The following is a 21,740-nucleotide window of genomic DNA, read 5'->3' on the forward strand; positions in this document are numbered from 1 at the left end:
TATTCCAAATCTTTTGCTGTCACAGGTCTCCATCTCTTTATCCAAAACCCTTTGGGCCAGAGGTGGTTTGAAATGTGGACATTGGGGGATTTTTTTTCAGAAGGGCCACATGGTACATAATCCATTTACTGACTTGAACTGTCACAGAATCTTGGATAATGCCCCACCCAATCAATATATAAGATCCTATAGCAAACTGAATGAATGTTCACAGTAAGTGGAATAAATGAAGATTATGAGTAGCCTCATGCTAGAGAGATCAAGGAAAGAAGTTATGAAAAAATATTTTATTTTTGGAGCTTTTTGGATTGGAAAATTGTGGGTCAGGATTTCAGCCTGAAGAAATAACACAGTAATAAAAAACCCTTTTTGTACATATATTGTTTTACAAGCCAGTAAAAAATATTGGGTTGGCCAAATTTCGTTTGGGTTTTTCTGTAACATGGAAAACCCCGTACGAACTTTTTGGCCAACAAGATATCTGTGGGGTACATTCCTAGCAGAGTAATTTCTGGATAAAAGGGTGAAGGAATTTTTAGGTTTGATGTATGTGGCCATGTTTCTGTCCAGGTGGACCGTGGCAACTTGTGCTACCCACGTGTGAGAGTTCTGTTTCTTCACGTGCTCAACACACAAGCTCAATAATAAGTGTATGGATTTTTTTTTCTGGATTTAGAGTTGAAAAATTATCTCATTGTAATCATAATTATAACCATCTCATTAGAGTATTAATTTGTATTTTTCTTTCTATGAGGGAAATTTGTTATTTCTATATGTTCTAAATACCCTTTAAAAACAATGTTTTATAACCAATAAGAACTGTTAGCAAGGTTTACTGAAAAGACTGACATAATACATTTAGAATTAAAAAAAAGTAAGACTTCTGCAGAGTTTGATCCATGTTTGAAGAAGGAATCAGTCAATTAGGGCTGCTGATGGTGGTTTGACCCGAGGCCACGGACCCTCTTTGTGGTCTGCACATTTCTTGAAAAAAGAAAGGAGACAAAGTGTGCAATTGTATTGTATCTGTTTTACTTATTTTAGACTTTAATAGCTAGAATGAATAGCATGAAAATAGAAACCCCAAGCAAAAACGTTTGCTAAACTGGAGGATTTTAATTCTGAATCTGTGTTTCCTGTGACAGCTCGCCCCGCTTTTGTAATCCAACCCCAGAACACGGAGGTGCTGGTGGGGGAAAGTGTGACCCTGGAGTGCAGCGCCACGGGCCACCCCCCACCGAGGATCACCTGGACCAGAGGTGACCGGACCCCCGTGCCCGCTGACCCTCGGGTGAGCATCACGCCGTCCGGCGGCCTCTACATCCAGAACGTGGAACAGGAGGACAGTGGCGAGTACACCTGCTTCGCCTCCAACACCGTGGACAGCATCCATGCCACGGCTTTCATCATCGTCCAAGGTGAGAGCATCCACGCAGAGGCCCCGGCTCCCCGCAGCCTCCCTGGCTTGCCCTCGAGCCAGCCCCTCTGCGGGCTCCGCCTGGTCTTCCAGTCCAGGCTTCATCATCTCCCATCACATCTGACCTTCGGGGGGACTTGGTGATATGTTTATTTACCAAGTGCAGGCTTTAGGTGGTCAGAGCTTTATTTTTCGGCTGTGTTCCCCACACGAATGTGGGTACGCATGCCAGTTCACCAAGGCCTGCGTGTACGGAATCAGTATGTCTTACACACGTCTTGGAATTTCCTTAGGGTCAATTTTTGGACATAGGGTCTGAGAATATGTGTAGTTTAAGACTTAATGCTGTGTGTTTCCAAATTCCTTAATTGACTCTGTAATAAATTTATTAGTTTTCAAATCAATTGCCAGGCGGGACTTTGGTTAAGAAGCTCTGGGACAACATGGACGCGGGAAATGCAGAGAATGAGTTCTTTCCTTCCCCTCTGTCCCCAGTGGAAGCCACGTCACTAAAAGTTGGTCCTTAATCCGTCCTCTGGCCCTTTCTTTGCACGTATGACCAAGCAGTCATGTCACTGGCTTTTACCTTTTTTGATTGTGGTTGTTGCTTTTATAGAAATGGAATTATATTACATATATTATTCTGTAATTTTTTTCACCCAGTAATAATAAAATAACTCCTGTCACTATGCACAGTTGCGCTAGATGACATTTTATACCATTTGCAAATATTAGTTTAGGTTGAGGAGTGGGATGAATCTCTTCAAGTCAGGCCCCTTCCAGGAGCTGAAGTAGGTCATTACCTGTGTTCTGTGTTGTAGCCTCAGTGCTGTTAAATTAAGAGTCTTCTGCACACTTGTCAGTGTGATGCTGAGGAGCACCCAGCGTTTGGTATTCTTCCTTTTCACTTTCCGGCATCTTCCTCTGCTCGGGATGCTGCACCCACAGTCGGGGTCCTGGTAGGACTCTTTGAGGGTGGGCGGTGTGCCTTCAAAACGGCATTTTCGCCCAAAGCTGTCTCCTAAATGTTGCATTTCCAACGTCTTTCCCTCCGGAAGCGCTTCCTCAGTTCACCGTGACGCCCCAGGACAGAGCCGTCATCGAGGGTCAGACAGTTGAGTTCCACTGCGAGGCAAAGGGCTACCCACAGCCGGTCATCGCCTGGACGAAAGGAGGTGAGCTGTCGGGCAGGACGGCGACCCACTCCCTCTGTCCTTCCCTTCCTGGGACTCGGACCCCCCGGGCAGGCCGGCGCTGGCTGAACCCGACGTGACCCAGAGCTGCGGGCACGTCCAGTCACGGGCCACCCCCTCACACACAGGACAGGAGACCTGTCCGCACCGAGGACCTGGATGTCAGGCCCATCTCCTCCCGAGTAGTCTGGGTCCCGCCTTCAGTGTGCACTGAATTAGCCTCTGGAGCAGATTTACTAGTGTGCAGATAGAACTTTCTAGAAACTGGTGGTAGAATATATGTACTGTATATATGACTTTCTCGCTTGAATTCCCAGAGTTCTCTTGCTGTTCCCCAACAGGTGTTGTGACTTGACCACGTTAATTCCTTGGGTGGGACCCCAGCCGATTTCTCTAGCTGGGAAGCTCCTGGGCACACAGTGTGGGGAAGGCCAGCCCGTCACCCCGGGGGGTAACAGCAGCCTGGCCGGCAAGGCTGCAGAGAGGCAGGTGCCAGCGTTGGCGGACCATCAGGGTCTGCCCTGGAATCGAGGGGGTGACAAGCCCTGGACCAAAGGGCACCACCATCCCTTCCGCCCCTGAGGGGCCATTTCCAGGGATCCTGGGAGCAACCTGGATGAGAGGAGAGCTCCATGTTTTCGGGAGGAGAGGCTCATCCCTACTTGGGGAGCTGCTTGTCTTTAAACAGCACCAGCCCCATCCCCTTCCCAGCCCACGACCCCTTCCCAGCCCTCGTCCCCTTTCCGTCCCCCATCCCTCTATGCCCAGCCTGGGACCGGCCTCTCCCTGTCTCCGACTCTGCATACCACCCTGGCTCTTTCTTACTTAGCCCTCGACGCCCTGGTCCCTGCCCCTTGCTCCTTCTCTGGAGAGTCTGGGGCGGGGGGGGCAGGGTCTGTGTGCTATTTGTCCCTGAACTGTCGCACACGCACAGGTGTGTGACAAAGGCCGGGACGGTGACTCCAGGCCAGATCTGGGGAAGACAAGCTCTGCGACCCCTTTGTCCCTGAGTTAGGGTTCTGCCTCACCCTGAGGCTCCCGTCTCCCACCTCTAAGGCCAGGCTCGTGTCCACGTATCCCTGTCACTGAGAGTGCATCCCCGCCTTGCAGGGAGCCAGCTGTCGGTGGACAGACGGCACCTGGTCCTGTCATCTGGGACCCTTCGGATCTCGGGCGTTGCCCTGCACGACCAGGGCCAGTACGAGTGCCAGGCCGTCAACATCATCGGCTCCCAGAGGGTCACCGCGCACCTGACAGTCCAGCCCCGAGGTAGGCAGTGGTCCTGCACCGCTCCCTGCGATGGACCGTCCCCCGGACTCGCATCCGAGGCCGTGGTCGTAGCCCGTCTCTCCCATGTCGGCTGTGAGGACACTGCCGCCTGTGGGACACAGGTCACGTTATGTCACTGTGTCACCCCTGCCTTCCCTGGGGGTGAGCAAGGTGGCCCCGGACCCAGCAGCACCGGCTGACCCGGGAACAGGCCCCCATGTCCTCCTGGACGTCAGGTTCTGCCTCCTGCTGGCCCCGGGTCCCTGTTGAGAGCCGGAAGAGGAAGGCAGGAGAGGTGATGACCTGGGGGGTGGGCACGGAGGGGGGCTGCCTGCAGAGGGTCCCTGGGGGTCGGAACCTGGGTCAGCTCCGGCTGATGGGCTCTGGGTCTGCCCTCCGGTGCCAAGCAGGCAGGACAGTGGGCGGCCCGTGGGTGAGGTCATCAGCCCGTCCCCTGCTTCCTCCCGTCACCAGCTCTTGGTGGGGGGCGGTGCTTGGACTTGGCAGCCCCAGGCCGCCCCGAGCAGACCGGAGCCGTGCGGACAGACCAGATCCTGCCATGTAGGTGGAGGGTGGCAGCCCTGGACCGTCCCTCGGTCCCGTCCGGCTGCTTCACTCCGGCAGCTGCAGCGGGAGCGCTCCGTGCCCTGGGCCTGCCCGGACCGAAGGCGGGGCCTCTGCTCGCCTGAAGCTTTTGGAACAAATCAGGAGCCTCCCGGGCTCTCCACATGTGTCAGCCCGTGTCCCTTGCCTTGCAGTCACCCCAGTGTTCACCAGCATCCCCAGTGACACGACGGTGGAGGTGGGCAGCAGCGTGCAGCTGCCATGCAGCTCTCAGGGAGAGCCTGAGCCTGCTATCACCTGGAACAAGGTAAGGGCTGCGGCGTGTGGCTGGGGGCAGCTGCCCCTGCCCGCTGCTTCTCCAGACCCCCCGTAGCTGGAAGGCAGCCATGGTGTAAACAAAATGAGACAAACTTTGGACATGCTCCTTTATGAGTCCTTCTTGGTGACAAAAGCAAAGAAAACCCTTTTGTTAGATCCTGGGTCCCGTAATCACTAGAGAAGGTTTCCTGTTGTTTCATTTCTCTGTGTTGTTCTTATTAAGCCCAGTAAAGAAATGAATATCAGTGTTTCATTATAAGCAAGTGTTTTAATATGAAACTTGTCCCTGGAGGTCGTGCAGTGGCTCCCCGGGAGGGAAGTGCGGGTCCTCAGGGCCCTGCAGCCTCGGCCTCGCCGGGGGTGGCTCAGGCATCCTGACTTCTCCCACACCATCCACCCCAGTACACGTCCCACGAAGGTTGCCTTCTGTGCCCACGCCCCGGCACGCGCACCCCAGAGATCCAGGGAGGTCCCACAGAGTGAGGTCTTAAGCTTTTCTGGGTCTTTCGCAAGCAGGTGGGAGAAGTTCAGCCCCTTGAATTGGCATCGGGCAAGTTCCTCCCAGCGCCGGCGGGTCTCAGCACAGCCACCGTGGTGGATCCGTTAGTGAGGCCCTGACACACGGTGCCGCTCTCCAGGGAAAATACCTCTGCTCCTCAGGTTGACCCCACTGTTCCTTCCATTTACCTTGCTCCAGGATGGGGTTCAGGTGACAGAAAGTGGGAAATTTCACATTAGCCCCGAGGGATTCCTGACCATCCACGACGTGGGGCCTGTGGATGCCGGCCGCTACGAGTGCTCGGCCCGGAACACGATCGGGCAGGCAGCGGTCAGCATGGTGCTCAGTGTGAACGGTGAGCTCGCGGCACCGATGCTCCACGCGCGGTCGGAGGCGACCGAGGAAAGCAGGGGGTTTGGGGGTTCGGGCGTTACCAGAAGACAGCACATCCCAACTTTGCAGGGAGGTGGGCGGGGCCCAGAGAGGCACAGCCGTCCTTCCTCCTGCTGCTCTAGGCTGTGCAGGCAGTGTGGTCGTGCCCTTGGAGATCTTTCCTCGCTCTGGGTTTCGTGGTTGGTTTAGTGGTCACCCAAACCCCCTCAAATTCTACAGCATGTAATTTACTGTCACCGTTTGGCAAAGCACTTACGTAGTTACTGCTGCGAAAGAGTCCCGGCCCCTTCACTCTGTTTTCCCTCTGTTCTGGGCGTGTGTGGCCTCGTGCAGTCCTGGCGTGTATTAAGTCTTCATTTTAAACCCCCAAATAGTCAAGGACCATTCCCTTCCCTGGATCTGGTTGGTGGTCCTAGAGCCAGGCAGACCCCGGCTCTGTGCTGGCCTGCAGAGCTCACCCAGGGCATCCCCTCCAGCCCCACCATCTGGTCCATCCAGGTGTCACCTCCATCTTCCTAACATTCCATGTGTTCTGGGCCAACAGGGTAAAATGCACAGCCTGTAGCTTTGCATAACGTCTTTTTTTAAAAATATTTTATTTATTTATTTAGTTGCACTGGGTCTTAGTTGCAGCTCGCGGGCTCCTTAGTTGCGGCACGCGAACTCTCAGTTGCAGCATGCATGTGGGATCTAGTTCCCTGACGAGGGATTGAACCCGGGCCCCTTGCATTGGGAGTGTGGAGTCTTTTAACCACCGCACCACCAGGGAAGTCCCTGCATAAAGTCTTACAGTTCGACCCAAACCTGCACTTTGTCTCCAGCTCTCTCTGTGCCCCGCTTTCACCTCCCGCCCCCCAGCACAGAAAGCCTGAGTTCTCGGGTAACAGAGCCTCCACACCCAGGCCCCTCCTCTGGACGATCCCCCAGTTCCTCCCGCAGGAAACATCCTCCACCTGCATGTGCGTTTTTGCATTCTCCACTTTAATCACCTAATCTGCCTTCTCCGAGGGCTGGTGAGCCTCAGACCTGCCTGGGTGTGGTTAATTTATATGCCGACACCTCACACCCCATACTCCACACTCCCTGCACGGTGCCTGGAGCCTGTGGGCACCTGCAGACAACAGTAAAGGCAAAACTGGAAACCTTTTTTTTTTGAGGGGGGAATGTTAAGTGACCTTATTTTCCCATTATATTAGAGTATGAAGTGATTATAAATTAAATCGGTGAATCTCCTGACTTAAAAACAGTGTTTTTTTCAATTAATGTTTATTTTTATACTTGAAAAATAATGTTACTTTAACATGAATTAGTTATATGTAAAGTTTAAAAATAATCTCCCACCCATAATCCCACTCCCCAAAAATAACCACCCTGAACATTTTAGTGAATTTCCATTACCCTTTTTTTTAAGGCATATACATAAGTGTTTTGGGATTATTTTTCTGTGATCATTGCTTGAAGAAAAACAAAGTCAGTTTAAATCATTGGTACTAATGAAATATTAGGGTAATAAAATTATGTAACATTATTCTGTCCATTTGTCTAACACGTGGCATAAAAAATTAGCTTCTAAAAATTAGTAAATTGGGGCTCTGTTTGAGGTCGGTGTCAGAAGGGCATATGTCCCAGTCTGGAGGGGGGTGTATTCCAGGAGGGAGGGATGTGTATCCCAGATCAAGTGAAGGCAACATTTCAATAAGGACATTTTCAACTGTGTCAGATTTTCTAGAAGCATTGAGTATTTAGAAGGAAAAGGATACCATTTATTAAAATGCATGTTGTTGGTGACCTGGCATGAGACATTTTGAAAAATAAAGGTAAAAGATTGGTTGGAACAAGTTTATTTTATTTAGCAAACTCTAAACTCTAGAAAAATATCACTATTAAGTGAAAAAGGAATGAAAAGAGGAAAGTAGAAAGGGAGTCATAGCTTCATAGGTGTCAGGTTTATCCCAGTGTGCCTGAGTGTGTGTGAACATATGTGCATGTATGTATAGTTACGTGTGTGCATATATGGTCACGTATGTGTGTGCACATGTCGTGTGTGTGTGCGTGCCCACATGCACACATGTTGGGTGTAAGAATGTCTGATCCTTCCTTGAGGGGATAGGATGAAGGGAGACTAGAGTCTCCGGAGGGTGAGCGGGCTGAGATCCAGCACCCAGGCAGGTCGGCCTTTGATGGGAGGAACACACTCTCCGCCCAGCAGGGCAGCTGCTCCGGTGGGCCTGAGTCAACGCCTCCCCTACTGGGCGATGCTTTGGTAGAAGAACTTCAGTGTTTTAAGTTACAACTACCTTGTCCTTCTGTGGGGTGTCCCATGATTTAAAAAATTAAGCGTCTGCAACTTCCATACAGTTTGAAAACAGCTTCTCGTAGAATTTGTGATGAAATAATTTAAGGTTTGGTGTGAAAAGTAGAAATAACAATGGAGAAAAGTATGCCTCAGTCTAAGTGACATAGAGTCTAGACATTCTTCTCTGACTCACTTGTGTGCACGTTTTCCGGTGATGTGTGACCTCGCATTTCCTAGTTCCCGATGTCAGTAGGAACGGGGACCCATTTGTAGCCACGTCCATCGTTGAAGCAATCGCGACGGTGGACAGAGCCATAAACTCCACGCGGACGCACTTATTTGACAGGTATTTGCAGAGGCGGGCGGGGCTTCAGAGGGTGATTCTCCTACGCAGTTTTCACCTGTTTGATGGGAATAAAACACTGTTTTAATTTGAAAATCATAAACAGTGTTGGTGTTAACTTTGCTGGGGGTTAAGATAACAGAAAGATACTCCTTTCCAAGTAGAAACTGAACTATGATTCACAAATAGAACATTTAAAAACAATTTTGACTCATTATTTTGGCTTGTTACTCAGTGATTTGGCAAAAACAAACTATTTCATAAGCCCTTTGTGCATTTGTTCATCCTGGCAATTCCAAAGTGTTCTTTCTGCATTTGAACTGAAATAGTATATTGGTGGTTTTTTCTATTGACGTAATTAATTATTTGTTTTTAGTGTCTTTTGGTTTTGTTCGTTTGTTTTGTTGCCTTCCGCTTGGGATGAGTAAGGTACGATATGTTGTGTCTGTAGAAACGTAGCCACAGAAATATTTAAGAGCAATAATTCCCCTTTGGGCGCGAGTGACCTTTGTTCTCAGTCATCTGTTCCGTTCTTCCCTTTTCTTCCCAAACACCCGCTAGCCGACCGCGCTCCCCGAATGACCTTCTGGCCTTGTTCCGGTACCCACGGGACCCCTACACTGTGGAGCAGGCCCGGGCCGGGGAGATATTCGAGCGGGCGCTGCAGCTGATTCAGGAGCACGTGCAGCACGGCCTGATGGTGGACCTGAACGGAACGAGTCAGTACCCGGGCGGGGTCCACACCCCGCAGATCCCTTCCCCGTGACGATGTCCAGCCGGTCGGGCCCGGGGTCTGTGATGATCGCGGTCACGTGCGGTTGCCTTGAGCTGGGACAGGCCTGTGGCTCCCCAGGTCTGATGGGAGACCCGGTGGTGACCTGACATGTGCTCAGCACGGGTGGTCGTGCTGTCCTGGCCCCCGGGCTCTGACCATTGGGGTCTCTGGACAAAGGAGAGCCCCTCGGAGGCCGTGGGTCCAGGTTGGGGCTGCTAGAGAGGACGCTGATGGAGCCCCAGCAGGTGCTGCGCAGACGGTGAGGGTGAAGTCACCCCCTCCTCTGTCCGCTGCGGCAGGGGGCAGGGGGCCCGCCAGCGAGCCTCTGCAGGGCCGGAGGGGGATTAGCGCCCAGAGGGTGTTTAGGAGGAAGCGTTTTCCTTGCTGGCTCTTCAGCCGTTCAGGACTTTCTCAGGGCAGCTGTGACAGAGCAGGCGTGCCAGCCTCGCCCTTCTCTCTGGGGAAGCGGGAGATGCCAGGCTCTCGGGTCTGAGCCCGACGCCAGATGGCGACGGCAGCCCAGTGCCCTGTCCCTGCAAAGCTCCTCTCTTGTGCAGGCCTCCAGCGCTTGTGTGTCTGACTGCTTCTCCCCAGCCTGGGAAATTTCACCTCCGGTTCTTTACTGCTTCTGTATGTGGGTGCTTAGGACACTGTCCTCTGCAGAGGGGAGCTGCCACCTGTCTTCTTTAAACGTACATGGGAGTCCGTCCCAAAGGGAGAAGCGAGATGCGTGGTGACCACCCCGCAGCCGTGTGGGGAGCGTAGGGAGCGCGGGCCCTGCGTGTGGAGCCCCAGGCGCCCGGTCCGGGAGAGCTTGGAGTGGGAGTTGGTGTGCCAGGTCCTTCCCAGCCTTTCCTGCTGGAGCTTCCTCACCTCCCTGCTTGTTCTCTCCTGGGTCCCGGCACTGCTGCTCGGTCCGGCAGGCCCAGCTGGCAGGGCCCGCAGGACAGCGCTCGTGCCTGCCTGGTGCCCAGGCTGCTGAGGCGTGTCTCCACCTTCTGTCCAGGTTACCACTACAACGACCTCGTGTCCCCGCAGTACCTGAGCCTGATCGCCAACCTGTCGGGCTGCACGGCCCACAGGCGTGTCAACAACTGCTCAGACATGTGCTTTCACCAGAAGTACCGGACGCACGACGGCACCTGCAACAACCTGCAGCACCCGATGTGGGGCGCCTCGCTGACCGCCTTCGAGCGCCTGCTCAAGGCCGTGTACGAGAACGGCTTCAACACGCCCCGTGGTATCGACCCGGGCCGGCACTACCACGGGCACCCACTGCCCATGCCCCGCCTGGTGTCCACGGCCCTCATCGGCACCGAGGCCATCACCCCAGACGAGCAGTTCACCCACATGCTCATGCAGTGGGGCCAGTTCCTGGACCACGACCTGGACTCCACGGTGGTGGCCCTGAGCCAGGCCCGCTTCTCCGACGGGCAGCACTGCAGCTCCACGTGCAGCAGTGACCCGCCCTGCTTCTCGGTGGCCATCCCCCCCGATGACCCGCGGGCGCGCAGCGGGGCGCGCTGCATGTTCTTCGTGCGCTCCAGCCCCGTGTGCGGCAGCGGCATGACGTCGCTGCTCATGAACTCCGTGTACCCCCGCGAGCAGATCAACCAGCTCACCTCTTACATTGACGCCTCCAACGTCTACGGCAGCTCCGAGCACGAGGCCCGCGCCATCCGCGACCTGGCCAGCCAGCGGGGCCTGCTGCGCCAGGGCATCGTGCAGCGCTCGGGCAAGCCGCTGCTGCCTTTCGCGGCCGGGCCGCCCACCGAGTGCATGCGTGACGAGAACGAGAGCCCCATCCCCTGCTTCCTGGCGGGCGACCACCGCGCCAACGAGCAGCTCGGCCTGACCAGCATGCACACGCTGTGGTTCCGCGAGCACAACCGCGTGGCCGCCGAGCTGCTGGCGCTGAACCCGCACTGGGACGGCGACACCGTCTACCACGAGGCCCGCAAGGTGGTCGGGGCGCAGGTGCAGCACATCACCTACCGGCACTGGCTGCCCAAGGTACTGGGTGAGGCGGGCATGAAGATGCTGGGCGAGTACCGTGGCTATGATCCGGGCGCCAACGCCGGCATCTCCAACGCCTTCGCCACGGCCGCCTTCCGGTTCGGGCACACGCTGGTCAACCCACTGCTGCAGCGGCTGGATGAGAACTTCCAGCCCGTGGCGCACGGCCACGTGCCGCTGCACAAGGCCTTCTTCTCCCCGTTCCGCATCGTGAACGAGGGCGGCATCGACCCGCTGCTCCGCGGCCTGTTCGGCGTGCCGGGCAAGATGCGCGTGCCGTCCCAGCTGCTCAACACGGAGCTCACCGAGCGGCTCTTCTCCATGGCGCACACGGTAGCGCTGGACCTGGCCGCCATCAACATCCAGCGCGGCCGCGACCACGGCATCCCGCCCTACCATGACTACCGTGTCTACTGCAACCTGTCGGCCGCCCACACCTTCGAGGACCTGAAAAACGAGATCAAGAGCCCCGAGATCCGGGAGAAGCTGCAACGGTGGGTGTTGGGGGGGTGCAGCCCAAGGGGTTTGTGGTCCCTGGATTTGAGTGTCTGTCTGTGCAACCTCGGGGACAGGGGGCATGCGGAGATGGGGAGGGGTCAGGTTGAGGCTTGACTTCAGAGATGAGGGCCCTGTCCGGCGGGCCTGATGGGAGGGGTGTGGAGGGATGAGATCGTCGGGCAGGACGGGACTAGCCCGCCTGCGCTTCGGGGAAGAGACCCCGCTACAGCCTCGGGATCCTGAGCGCCAGCCCTTGGCGCCACAGGACGGGCAGGCCCCCAGCTGTGGGGCTTTGTCCGGAGTCCTCTCCCTAAGCCCGCTGTCCCCCAGACCCTGGCCCATCGCCACGTCCCCTGCACCCCCATCGGTCACAGGCAGCAGCCTCCCCGCTCCTGGGAGAGGGCTCGCTGGGCCGGGGGCATGGAATTGGAGGACGCCCAGTGTGCAGGGTAGGGCCCCTGGGGACCCCAGGGAAGCCCCTCCTCCGTGGGCCCACAGAAGCCAAGGCCGGCCCTGTCAAGCCACGAGGGGCCGGGGTCTGGCGGGACGGGGCTTCCTGCCTGTAGCAGCTGCCTCCTCCCCAGAATCTCTGCGTCCAGATCGCTGATTAGACAGGGTCCTCACGATGCACCCGCCCCCGCCCCTCTCGTGTCCAGTCTGCCCTGGCTCCTTAAGTCCTGTTTTTCTCGCTAATTGTTCCAGTCTCTCTGGGGGGGTCTTTAGTGGAAATAACCACTCACTAGAGTTTTCCCACAAGGGTCCCCTGTAGCCCACTGGTCACTGTGCACTTACAGAATGTTCTTGCCCATTTGAAAGAACGGTTTTAAAAAGGAAAAGTACTTTTCTGTAAAGGCTCACTTGGGTCATTTTCTGGACTCTCCTGCTCACTAGGAGGTAAACTGCTGATGCTTCAGTCACACGCTTAACCCCGCGGTTCAGGCATGTTCTCTTTAGGGCCTGGCCTGTGCCTTCCGGAGAAAATGACTTTTACTCGTAGTTTATCGCAAGTTGTGAATAAGTGCACGTCATGCTCTACAGTTTAAGATGATCCGGTGTTCGTTTACATAACAGTGTCAGGTTGCCCGGTACATAAACGCACGCTCCCCCGGTACAGAGACCTTCGTGGCACGGGCTGCTCAGCTAGGGTGTGTGGACTGTCTGTATTCTTTATGCTTGAATATCCTCCACTGTTCTTGTCCAGAGTGACGAGATCACTTTCCCAGTGTTTCTTTCCTTTGTCCAGCGTCTGTCAAGCCGTCTGCTCTCCAGCTCAGCGCTGCTGGGGGCTGGGGGCCCTGGACCTCGAGTTCCAGGGGCCCTGGGGAGGCAGTCAACATGACCCACCCCCAGGAGAGTCACGCGTTTACCCTCTTCTGCGTCAGGCCTGACTCACCGAGTGGGGATGAGACAGGTGCCCAGGCAGAGTGACGACACGGGACAGTGGGTCCCAGCTGTGGGCCAGTGAAGCTGTCAGGGAAGAGAGGCTTTTAGACGGGGCTTAAGGGAGCGTGTGCTCGCACCTGTGTTAGTGGCATCCGATCAGATCTGTCCATTTCTGGGTGCACAGCGAGGGGGGAGTGTGGCCTGTGCTGGGGGGCTGTGAGCAGGAGGGTGCCCTGCCTTGGTCTGGGGTCTGTGGGGCCCACCTGTGTGGCCAATCACCCGGGGGTCGGGGGCAGACAGAAGGGGCCCTGCCCAGGAACAGGGTGTCTCCTTTGGGAAAAGCCCCTGCAGGCGGAGAACCAAACTCGCAAGGCTCTTCCTGACTGTGTTTCCATCTGAACTAAAGTTCAGTGTGAACATCCTCGAACTTGGATAAAGTTCAGTGTGAACGTCCTTGAACTTGGGAGAGTGAGGATGGCGTGTCCTCGGACTGAACGCCCTTCCGGCAGCTTCGCGCTCACCCTGCTCCTGAGATGGGGGGTGCTGAGGACGGCCCAGCACAGCCCTGTCCGCAGTCAGCACCCCTAATCCAAGCAGGTGGAAAAGGCGTCTCAATTACAGGACGCACTTAAAAGGTCCAGTGGAGCTTTGTATGGCAGCTGAAACTAAGCCATTATCATCTTCCGAGGGTGTCAGGAGAGATTAGATAAGAATGATGTTATAGAACTTGTCAGCTCTTTGCTTGTAAGCGTTTATTTCTAAGGAATTGGAAGAATTGGATGAAAAAGTTTGTTCTTGAACATTCAAACCTTGCTGTCTTAGTCTTTTGTGCGATTTCTACTTAGTAAGTAGTTTCTTCATAGCAAGTATGTTTTCAAAATATGGTAGAATCCCAGTATTGTTTTGAAAATGTGTCTTTAGCTGTATGTAGCTTATTCTTTTATGTATCTATGACAAAAACACTGGAAGGGTTTACATTAAGATGTCAAGTTGTCTCTAAACAGTCAGGAAATTTCCTTCCTTGTGTTTTCTTGGCTTCTCTAAGCTTTATGTAATAAATATATCTGTATGTGTTTTTTATCATGCGTATATAAACGGGAAATAGGAACATATCTTTAAAACATAATGGATAGATGCTTTAAAAAGATAAGTGGATTTTACTCAGTGAAGATCTGAATAACGTCAAATAATGATAAGACGTGAGGGTTTTATTTTCCCCTGGTTGCTGGGCTCTTCACCACGTACAGCTTTGCTCAGTGAATTTAAGGCTCCACTTGGTCTCATAGGTTATACGGCTCCCCGCTCAACATCGACCTGTTTCCCGCCCTCATGGTGGAGGACCTGGTCCCCGGCAGCCGTCTGGGGCCTACCTTGATGTGTCTGCTGAGCACGCAGTTCAAGCGCTTACGGGATGGGGACAGGTAAATGCACATGCACCTGCCGCCAGGTAATTCAGTAGGTGGCCATGTGCCGGGTAGTGTTTCTGGAAAGTGGCCTGTGCTGGTCCATCAGAGGAGCTGGCCCCTGCTGGTTTTAGTGCAGGTTTCTTGGTCTTTGTTTTTTGAGTGGCTCACAGTAACGTTTGAGTCCATTTTTAAGTGATAACCTAATTGAACCACTTACGTCTCATCGCTGGCGCAACTGAGTGTGAGGAATATTTTAACCAGCCCCCTGGGGCTTTTGCGCTTCATGTTTTCCCTGAGCTTGCTCTCGTTCTGGGGAACGCAGGTTGTGGTATGAGAACCCGGGGGTCTTCACCCCCGCCCAGCTCACGCAGATCAAGCAGACGTCGCTGGCCCGGATCGTGTGCGACAATTCAGACAACATCACGCGTGTGCAGAGGGACGTGTTCCGAGTGGCCGAGTTCCCACACGGGTACAGCAGCTGTGACGAGATCCCCCGGCTGGACCTCCGCGTGTGGCAAGACTGCTGTGAAGGTGGGCGTCCTGGGGCCCTGCCGCTCACCGGGCTCCATCCTCCTTTGGGTGGAAGCTTAATCCCCGCTAACGCACGGGCTGGAATCAGCACAGCAGTGACAACACAAACGAACCAGGCAGGTCTAGGGGGTTGCTAAATTCTGGAGTATCCCTACTGAGCAGTACTGTGGAACCTAAGAATAATTAAAGTCATGATTCTGAAGAATTTGTAATGCCAAGAGATAGGAGTTAGTAATGAGAACTACGAAGTAGAAGAAACAGACGGCAACACTTTAATGAGGTTATTAGCTCCCAGTTTTTCTTTAAAACCTACCACACGTCTGCATTTGATAGCCTGCCTGTCTGTACCCGCAGATAAAATAGGAACAAGAAACAGATTGAAAAGCTTGCCAGACATCAAATTTAATTTTTAAAAATGTGCGCTATGTGTTCTAAATGTCCAGAAGAGCTTGTGTAAGCAGAGAAATGTGCTATAAAACACCTTCTCAGGACGTGGAGAGGGACAGGCGGCTGCGCGGTGGCCTCACCCAGGCACCTGGGAGCCCGGGAAGGTGGCAATGCCAGTCCTGCCGCCGCGGCTGCTTCTGGATGCGCCGTCCAGGCGGCTCCTACGCGGCATTCCTGAGCCGGGTCGTCGCTAACCTCGACGGCATGTTCTCATTGGAACATAATTTTGGTTTTATTCAAACTGTGATCAGAGACCCAGGGAACATTGCAATGGGGGGAACATTGAGGACCCATTCTGGGTAACCCCGCTCTTGTGGTGAGGAAGTGGGGACCCGAGCCTGGGGCAACAGCGCGGGCCACACAGCCCCTGCGGGTGAGGTGGGCAAGGAGGGCCCAGAGCCCGGCCCCCGGCCCTCAGCCTTCGGCCGGCAATGCCCGTGGACACCAGGTGCAGAAACCAGAGTTTTCTTTTCCACCTCATTATTTCCGCAGGAATAGCCCTGGCCAGGTTCTTGCTAGTAATTAATTTTAATGAGCTGTTATTTTCATTAGTAAGTATTGAAATCTGGGTTGATGCACGTTGTGTGTGTGTGTGTGAGTGAGTGTGTCTGATGTGATTCTGTGTCTGTGGCTTCTCTCTGTGCATATGTATGGTGTATGTAACTAATAGATGGAATACGTAACATGTTAAGTATAGATATAATGAATACGATTTGCAACGTTGTAGGAGAATTCACATAAAAATTAAAATTTTGCTCACTACATGCCCAAGTTTCCAAAGCATTAATTTCTCATTTTTATAGCTGTTGGGAACTTGTTTTGTTTTTTTCACTTTTTTAAAAAAATATTCTGACTAGTATATTAAGGTCACAACAGGTTTCCACACATATGGCAGAGAATTTGATTCTTGTGTTTGCAGACAGTTGTTCTCTTTGAAAATCATTGGGAAAAGCCAGTCCTACTTTTCAAATACAGAAACTTCATTTTCTGATAACTTTACCAGATAGATTCCCTGTAGCTGCTTAGAAAGGAACAGGACAGGTTTTCTGGTTTTTTGCTCCAAAACCCCAAAGTCCTCTGAGAGCCTGAATCTTGGATCCAGGCTTTGTCCTCTGTGTCACAGCCCAGAGCCTTTTCCTGCTTCAGCTGGACGGTCAGAGATTTAGGCACTTGATGCAATTTCTGACATCCTTTCTTCTGGATTCTTTTCCTCTTAAAAATAGCAGGCATAGCCCTCAGCTGACAAAACTTAAAGAATGTTTTATAAGCTTTATCTGTTTTTATTTTAGTCCAAAAGCCATATCTAAAAAGTGGCAGAAAGAAAAGAGTTATGGTTTGTCAGAACCAAATGTCGGTAGCTGTTATCAACACCTCAGTGTTTATAAAAGACTCACTTAACCCAAACTTTCTTAAGCTTCATCTCTTAATTGTATATTTGTTTAATCCAATACGAAACCTGCACACGTGAGAAACCTAAGAAGCTGCTCTTGGGAGGATGCGTGTCTTTTTCTCTTGACCAAAGTTATGAATTTCAGCTTCTCTGTGAGGACTGATGAGTCACGGAAAGGAAGACACACACATGCACACACTTTTGAGATCACTGTAGAAGTTACTGAAATAGTACCAACAACTCCCGTGTGGGCAGGACAGCAGGCGCATGCTCCACCCAGAGGAGGGTGTCGTCAGGGGGGAACACTGGGGGTTGGGGGGCTCCAGGCCGCTCACCTGGGGAGGGGAGGGCAAGGGGAGTGGGGATGTTGCCTCCACCCCTGCCGACCTGAGCACCCAGTGTGTCCTGCAGGAAGGACAGTGAGACTTGCCGAGCTCTTCTTAATGTCCCCTTCGTGGGAGTCGAGACCCTAACGTGTCTGCACTTTGCCCTCAGACTGCAGAACCCGGGGGCAGTTCAACGCGTTCTCCTACCACTTCCGAGGCAGGCGGTCCCTTGAATTCAGCTACCGGGAGGACGAGCCAGCCACGGATGCGAGGCCTGGGAAGATGCCAAGGTACGGCCGGGCCCCGCCAGGACCCTGGACCGTGCACCCTGCCAGCTGGCCCTTGGGTGGGTGGGTGGGGGTGCCTCGAGGGCACCCATGCAGTCACTCCACACGCCCCGCCCTCGGCCCCGGGAGCCGCACACCCTTGGCTGTGTCCTGAGTCTCCCTTGCTTCTCCCAAGCAGAGCCGGGACGCCTGGGACGAGGCTCAGTAACGCTTCGGCCACCGCCTTTGAGCGCCCACCTGTAGCAGGGACCAGCGACTTCCGGGAGTTTGTCCTGGAGATGCAGAAGACCATCAGGGACCTCAGGAAGCAGGTTGGGCACTCCCCATCCTCACCTCCCCGGCCTGCCCGGCCCCTCTCCACCCTTGGGCCCGGTGTGTGTTTCTCCCGTGATGGTGACAGGAAGATGCTGCCCACACGCCCCTGGTCCTCGGTCCTGGAGCCTCCAGGGAGGTCACTTCTGTCCCTCGGCCCTTCTCTTTGGCTTGGCTCCAGCTGGGCCACCTTGAGCTGCCCTTGGACTTCCTGGGACCGGGGGACCCTCGGCCATGGGCTGCCCACTGGCGCGTTGGGTGAGGAGCGCGGGTTCCCCCCGAGCACTGGCTGTGAGGGGCTCTGGTTCAGGGCCACGCAGAATTCAAACCTCAAGTCCTGCCCAAAGCCTCCTCTTCGGGGATGACTGTTAAACCTCTGCTCCCAGGGGGGATCAGGAGGTTTTGATGGAGGTCGGGTCCCCTTGGATGCCAGAAGGCCACCGGCACGTCCGTACTCCGGGGCTCTTCCCTGGGGGTCTGCAGGGTTTGCAGACAATGAATGCTCTCCCCTCCGCACCCCACCCCTGCCATGTCTGTACGAGGGTCTCAGTGTGATGTCACCTAAGTGGGAGTGAAGAGTGAGATCTCAGGTTAACGGGACGCATGCAGATCTCAGAAGTGAGTTAGTGAGAAGGGCTTCTGATGCTGTGGAATCTTCCAGAGACAGGCCTGCGAGTGGGGGATCTGTGGTGCAGGCCACGTCCTGCTTCTGGGGGTCTCAGTCCGCGGGCTTGGGAGACGTTTGTATCTTCCGTTCAGCCCCGGGGGGAAGTGCGCTGGCTGCTTTGCATCTGCCCTGTGCTTGCCCTGTAGCTTCTCCTCCCGCCTCGGGGTCTGGGGACAGAGTTGACAGCCTCAGGTGCTAACAGACTCGCCACAGTTGGGGGGGGCGGGGGGAGGGCGGGCCTGGGCGGGCCTACCCCAGCCGGCCTCCTGCTGGGTTCAAGGCCTGGACAAGAAGCCCTTTGCCTGGAGCTGGAGACAGAAAACCCAAGCAGATCCTAAGCTGACCGCACAGTGTGTCCTAAGGGCCCAGGGTGGGGCTGCACCCTCGGATGAGTGCCCAGGGCCAGACGGCTGACCCTGACCCCTGAGAGTCGACCCCAGTGAGTCCCCAGGGAGCGGCGGAGAGGCCTGGTCGCTCTGCACAGACGGGTCAGGCTGACCGGAGACGGGGGATGCAGGACGGGGTGGTGAGAGGCTGGCCACCCCACGCCCGGCGGTGCCCGTCCCACACCTCGTTTATCAGTCAGTTGAGACTCGGAAAACCCGAACGATGGGCTAAATAAACGAGGTGGAAGTTTACTCTCCTCTCACGTATCCCAGAGGGAAATGGGCCGGGGCTGCCGGGCCCTCCACGGTGCACAGGCCCCAGGGTTTCCAGCCCCTCTCACCCTGTCAGCGCCTCCCTCCCAGCAAGAGGGTGGTCCCAAGCAGAGGCCGGTGTGCGTCGGGGTCAGCAGCTGGTCACAGCCCAGAGCTCCTTTGTGAAGCTGGTGCAGAATGCTCTCATCACCGGTCCTGTGTCGGCATTCTCTTTGCTTCTTTCTAAGGTTTCTCTTCTCTTCTTTACCGACTACTCACCGTATTTACAGTCCATGCACTTCTGGCCTCAGACACGGTGGAGGTCAGGCTGTTGTCATGGAGCTTTTGGATAAACAGCTACCAGCTGCCTAACGAGTAAATCTGAGGTTCCAGGAAAGTGCTTTAGAATATTCACCTCGGTCCCCGTTCGTCGTGAGCCATCGTTTCAAGTGAGGGAGCAGGTGCGCGGTCCCCAAGCTGCCCGCCGCGTCCCAGTGACCAGCGCTTCTGCTTTGCCGCAGATAAAGAAACTCGAGTCTCGGCTCAGCACCGAGTGCGTGGATGCAGACGGCAGCTCGCGCGCGGACGGTGCCATGTGGAAACGGGATCCCTGCACCGTCTGTGAATGCCGCGTGAGTGTGGATGCCGCGGGGGACCTGGGCAGGCAGCAGGGCCGTCAGGGCGCTCGGCTGTGGGGTCCCCTCCCACGTCCCTTGAGAACTCAGGGCTCTTCCCCCAGAGCTGTTGCTGAAGGTCAACACGGACATCACTGCCCCTGGTCAGCGCGGGTCTGTCCACACTGTTCTCGGTCCGGGAGCAAGTGGACCGAGGGGGCAGTGGTGGCTGCGGGGGAGAGGGGCCTGGCCGCTGCCCAGGCTGGGCGGGAGTTTCAGGGTGGGGTTGGGAGCCAGGACGGAAGGACGGCGGGCGGGTCGGTGCAGATGGGGAGGGGACTTCGTCCCCTGGCCCTGGAGGAGCAGGGGTCCGTCCGGTGTCCCTGGTCGTTGTCAGGTTTGGGCACAGCCCTGTCCTCCCAGTTCCTCTCTAGCCGGCCCTCCTCCTGGTTGACACCCAGGGACGTGATCCTGGGGTCCCCAGTGGGAGGTCAGAGCTGGGGGTGGGGTGAGATGCAGGGGCCGGGTCCCCAGGACTGACGGGCTCGGGCGCCGTCTCTCCTCCAGGACGGGCAGGTCACCTGCTTCGTGGAGACTTGCCAGCCGGCCGATTGTCCAGCACCCGTGAGGGTCGGCGGGGCCTGCTGTCCTGTCTGCCCGGGAGACTCCGTGGGGAAGAAGCCCTGAGTGCCTCTGAGCCCTGAGCTTCCCCCTCGTCCCCTGGAGAGCAAGGCCGGAACGGGCAGTGCAGGGGACGGGACAGCGAGGCTGGGACGTCTCGGGGCCACGGCACGGAGCCGTGTCGGAACTCGCCCAGGGGGCTCAGGCCAGAGTGTTCGCCAACAGACCACGGAGCAGACACGTGTCCTAACTTCATGTTAGATTTCTCAGGTTTTTATTTAATTTTTTCTAAATGAAAAATTGGTGCTACTATTAAATTGCACAATTAAATCATTTAGGCTCCTAAATTGATTTCACCTAATATCACCGTTTCTTCTCAACTGAAAGTCCCACTTGGTTCTGGCACCAGGAGCTTGCAGAGTGGAGCCGCCAGAGGAGGGACACGGGATTTGAAAGAAAATCAGTCTCTGGCACACGGAGCAGTGGCTGCGGAGCGTGTTGGGTGACTGGTCTGGGCAGTGAGCACATCCCCCCAGCCCCGGCCCTCGGCAGCTCCCAGGGCATCACCTGGACCCACAGGGCGGATGACCCCGCCGCCTGGAGCAGCAGCCCGTCCTGCGGCTCCCGACTCCTTCACCCGGGATTGGAAGGTTTTTCAGCCGCGTTTAGAACAGGTCTGCGTTCACCTGTAACTTGCACGCACGCTGGCTGGTGTGGACCAGCTGTGAAAACCCTCCGCTCCACACCACGGTACCTACTGACGTGCGCGGCCAGCGTTAGCCACGGTCAGCGTTAGCCACGGCCAGCGTTAGCCACGGCCAGCGCGCGCTCTGTCCCACCAGAGCCCACGGGAGGGCCACAGTGCTCTAGAGTCTTCATCCAACGGGAGGAGTTCGAATGTTGGGAACTTGCTAACTTCAGGTTGTGTGAGTGCATTGAAGAAAAACAACCAATCCCTATACCTCATTTCTATTTTCACAGCGTGTGATGTTTTATGAAATTTCGCCCATGTTTTAGTTTTAGATACATCAGAAAAATCATTTCCACTCTGCAAAAGTTCTCGTAGGATTCAGTGAAAAGCAACTTCCATACCTCATGGTCTCTGTCTTTTTAACTGACCAAAAACCTCCTGTCTTGTTCCAAATACAAAGTGGTCTGTGTTCTGAGAAACGTGTCCCTGGACATCCTGCTCAGTTCCGCAGACCTGAGTGTCCACAGCGAACCGGGTCCTGTGCTGGGCACGGATACAGCGCCCACATGCCCTTCCCACAGGAGACCCTCGAGGACCCCGGCCGTCTCGGTCCGAGGGGCCAAAGCCTGTGGCCCGTGTGGAGCTCATCACAGGGGGCGGGGGGCGGGCGGCGGGAGGCAGGGCTCCCGCCAGCATCCAGCAGGTAGTGGGCAGTTTGAAAGCCTGGTTTCAGCCCAGCACAGGCCTCCTTCCCGGCCACAGGAGACCCCAGTGCCTGCCCTGCTAACATTCCAGCCCGAGGGCTTGGCAGCAGCTTAAACACGGTCGGCTTGAAGTCTGTCCTCA

At 55.1% G+C, this 21,740-nt stretch overlaps 1 protein-coding gene across 2 annotated transcripts in view; it reads left to right on the top strand.

Moving 5' to 3' along the window:
- Positions 1–20,536, top strand: part of PXDN (peroxidasin) — a 64,790-nt gene extending 44,254 nt beyond the window's left edge. For both annotated transcript variants that reach the window (XM_081255096.1, XM_081255097.1), the window contains 14 exons: positions 1,146–1,418; positions 2,476–2,592; positions 3,721–3,879; positions 4,638–4,750; positions 5,459–5,615; positions 8,187–8,295; positions 8,854–9,011; positions 10,074–11,577; positions 14,251–14,385; positions 14,693–14,901; positions 17,234–17,354; positions 17,530–17,662; positions 19,490–19,600; positions 20,150–20,536. In XM_081255096.1, coding sequence (XP_081111222.1) covers positions 1,146–1,418; positions 2,476–2,592; positions 3,721–3,879; positions 4,638–4,750; positions 5,459–5,615; positions 8,187–8,295; positions 8,854–9,011; positions 10,074–11,577; positions 14,251–14,385; positions 14,693–14,901; positions 17,234–17,354; positions 17,530–17,662; positions 19,490–19,600; positions 20,150–20,269 — 3,419 coding nt within the window. In that variant the 3' untranslated portion in view covers positions 20,270–20,536. The remainder of the gene's footprint in view (positions 1–1,145; positions 1,419–2,475; positions 2,593–3,720; positions 3,880–4,637; positions 4,751–5,458; positions 5,616–8,186; positions 8,296–8,853; positions 9,012–10,073; positions 11,578–14,250; positions 14,386–14,692; positions 14,902–17,233; positions 17,355–17,529; positions 17,663–19,489; positions 19,601–20,149) is intronic.
- The last annotated feature ends 1,204 nt before the right edge of the window (positions 20,537–21,740 follow it).

Source organism: Mesoplodon bidens, assembly GCF_964165515.1.
Source record: "Mesoplodon bidens genome assembly, chromosome: 14".
In the NCBI taxonomy this organism is placed as follows: Eukaryota; Metazoa; Chordata; class Mammalia; order Artiodactyla; family Ziphiidae; genus Mesoplodon; species Mesoplodon bidens.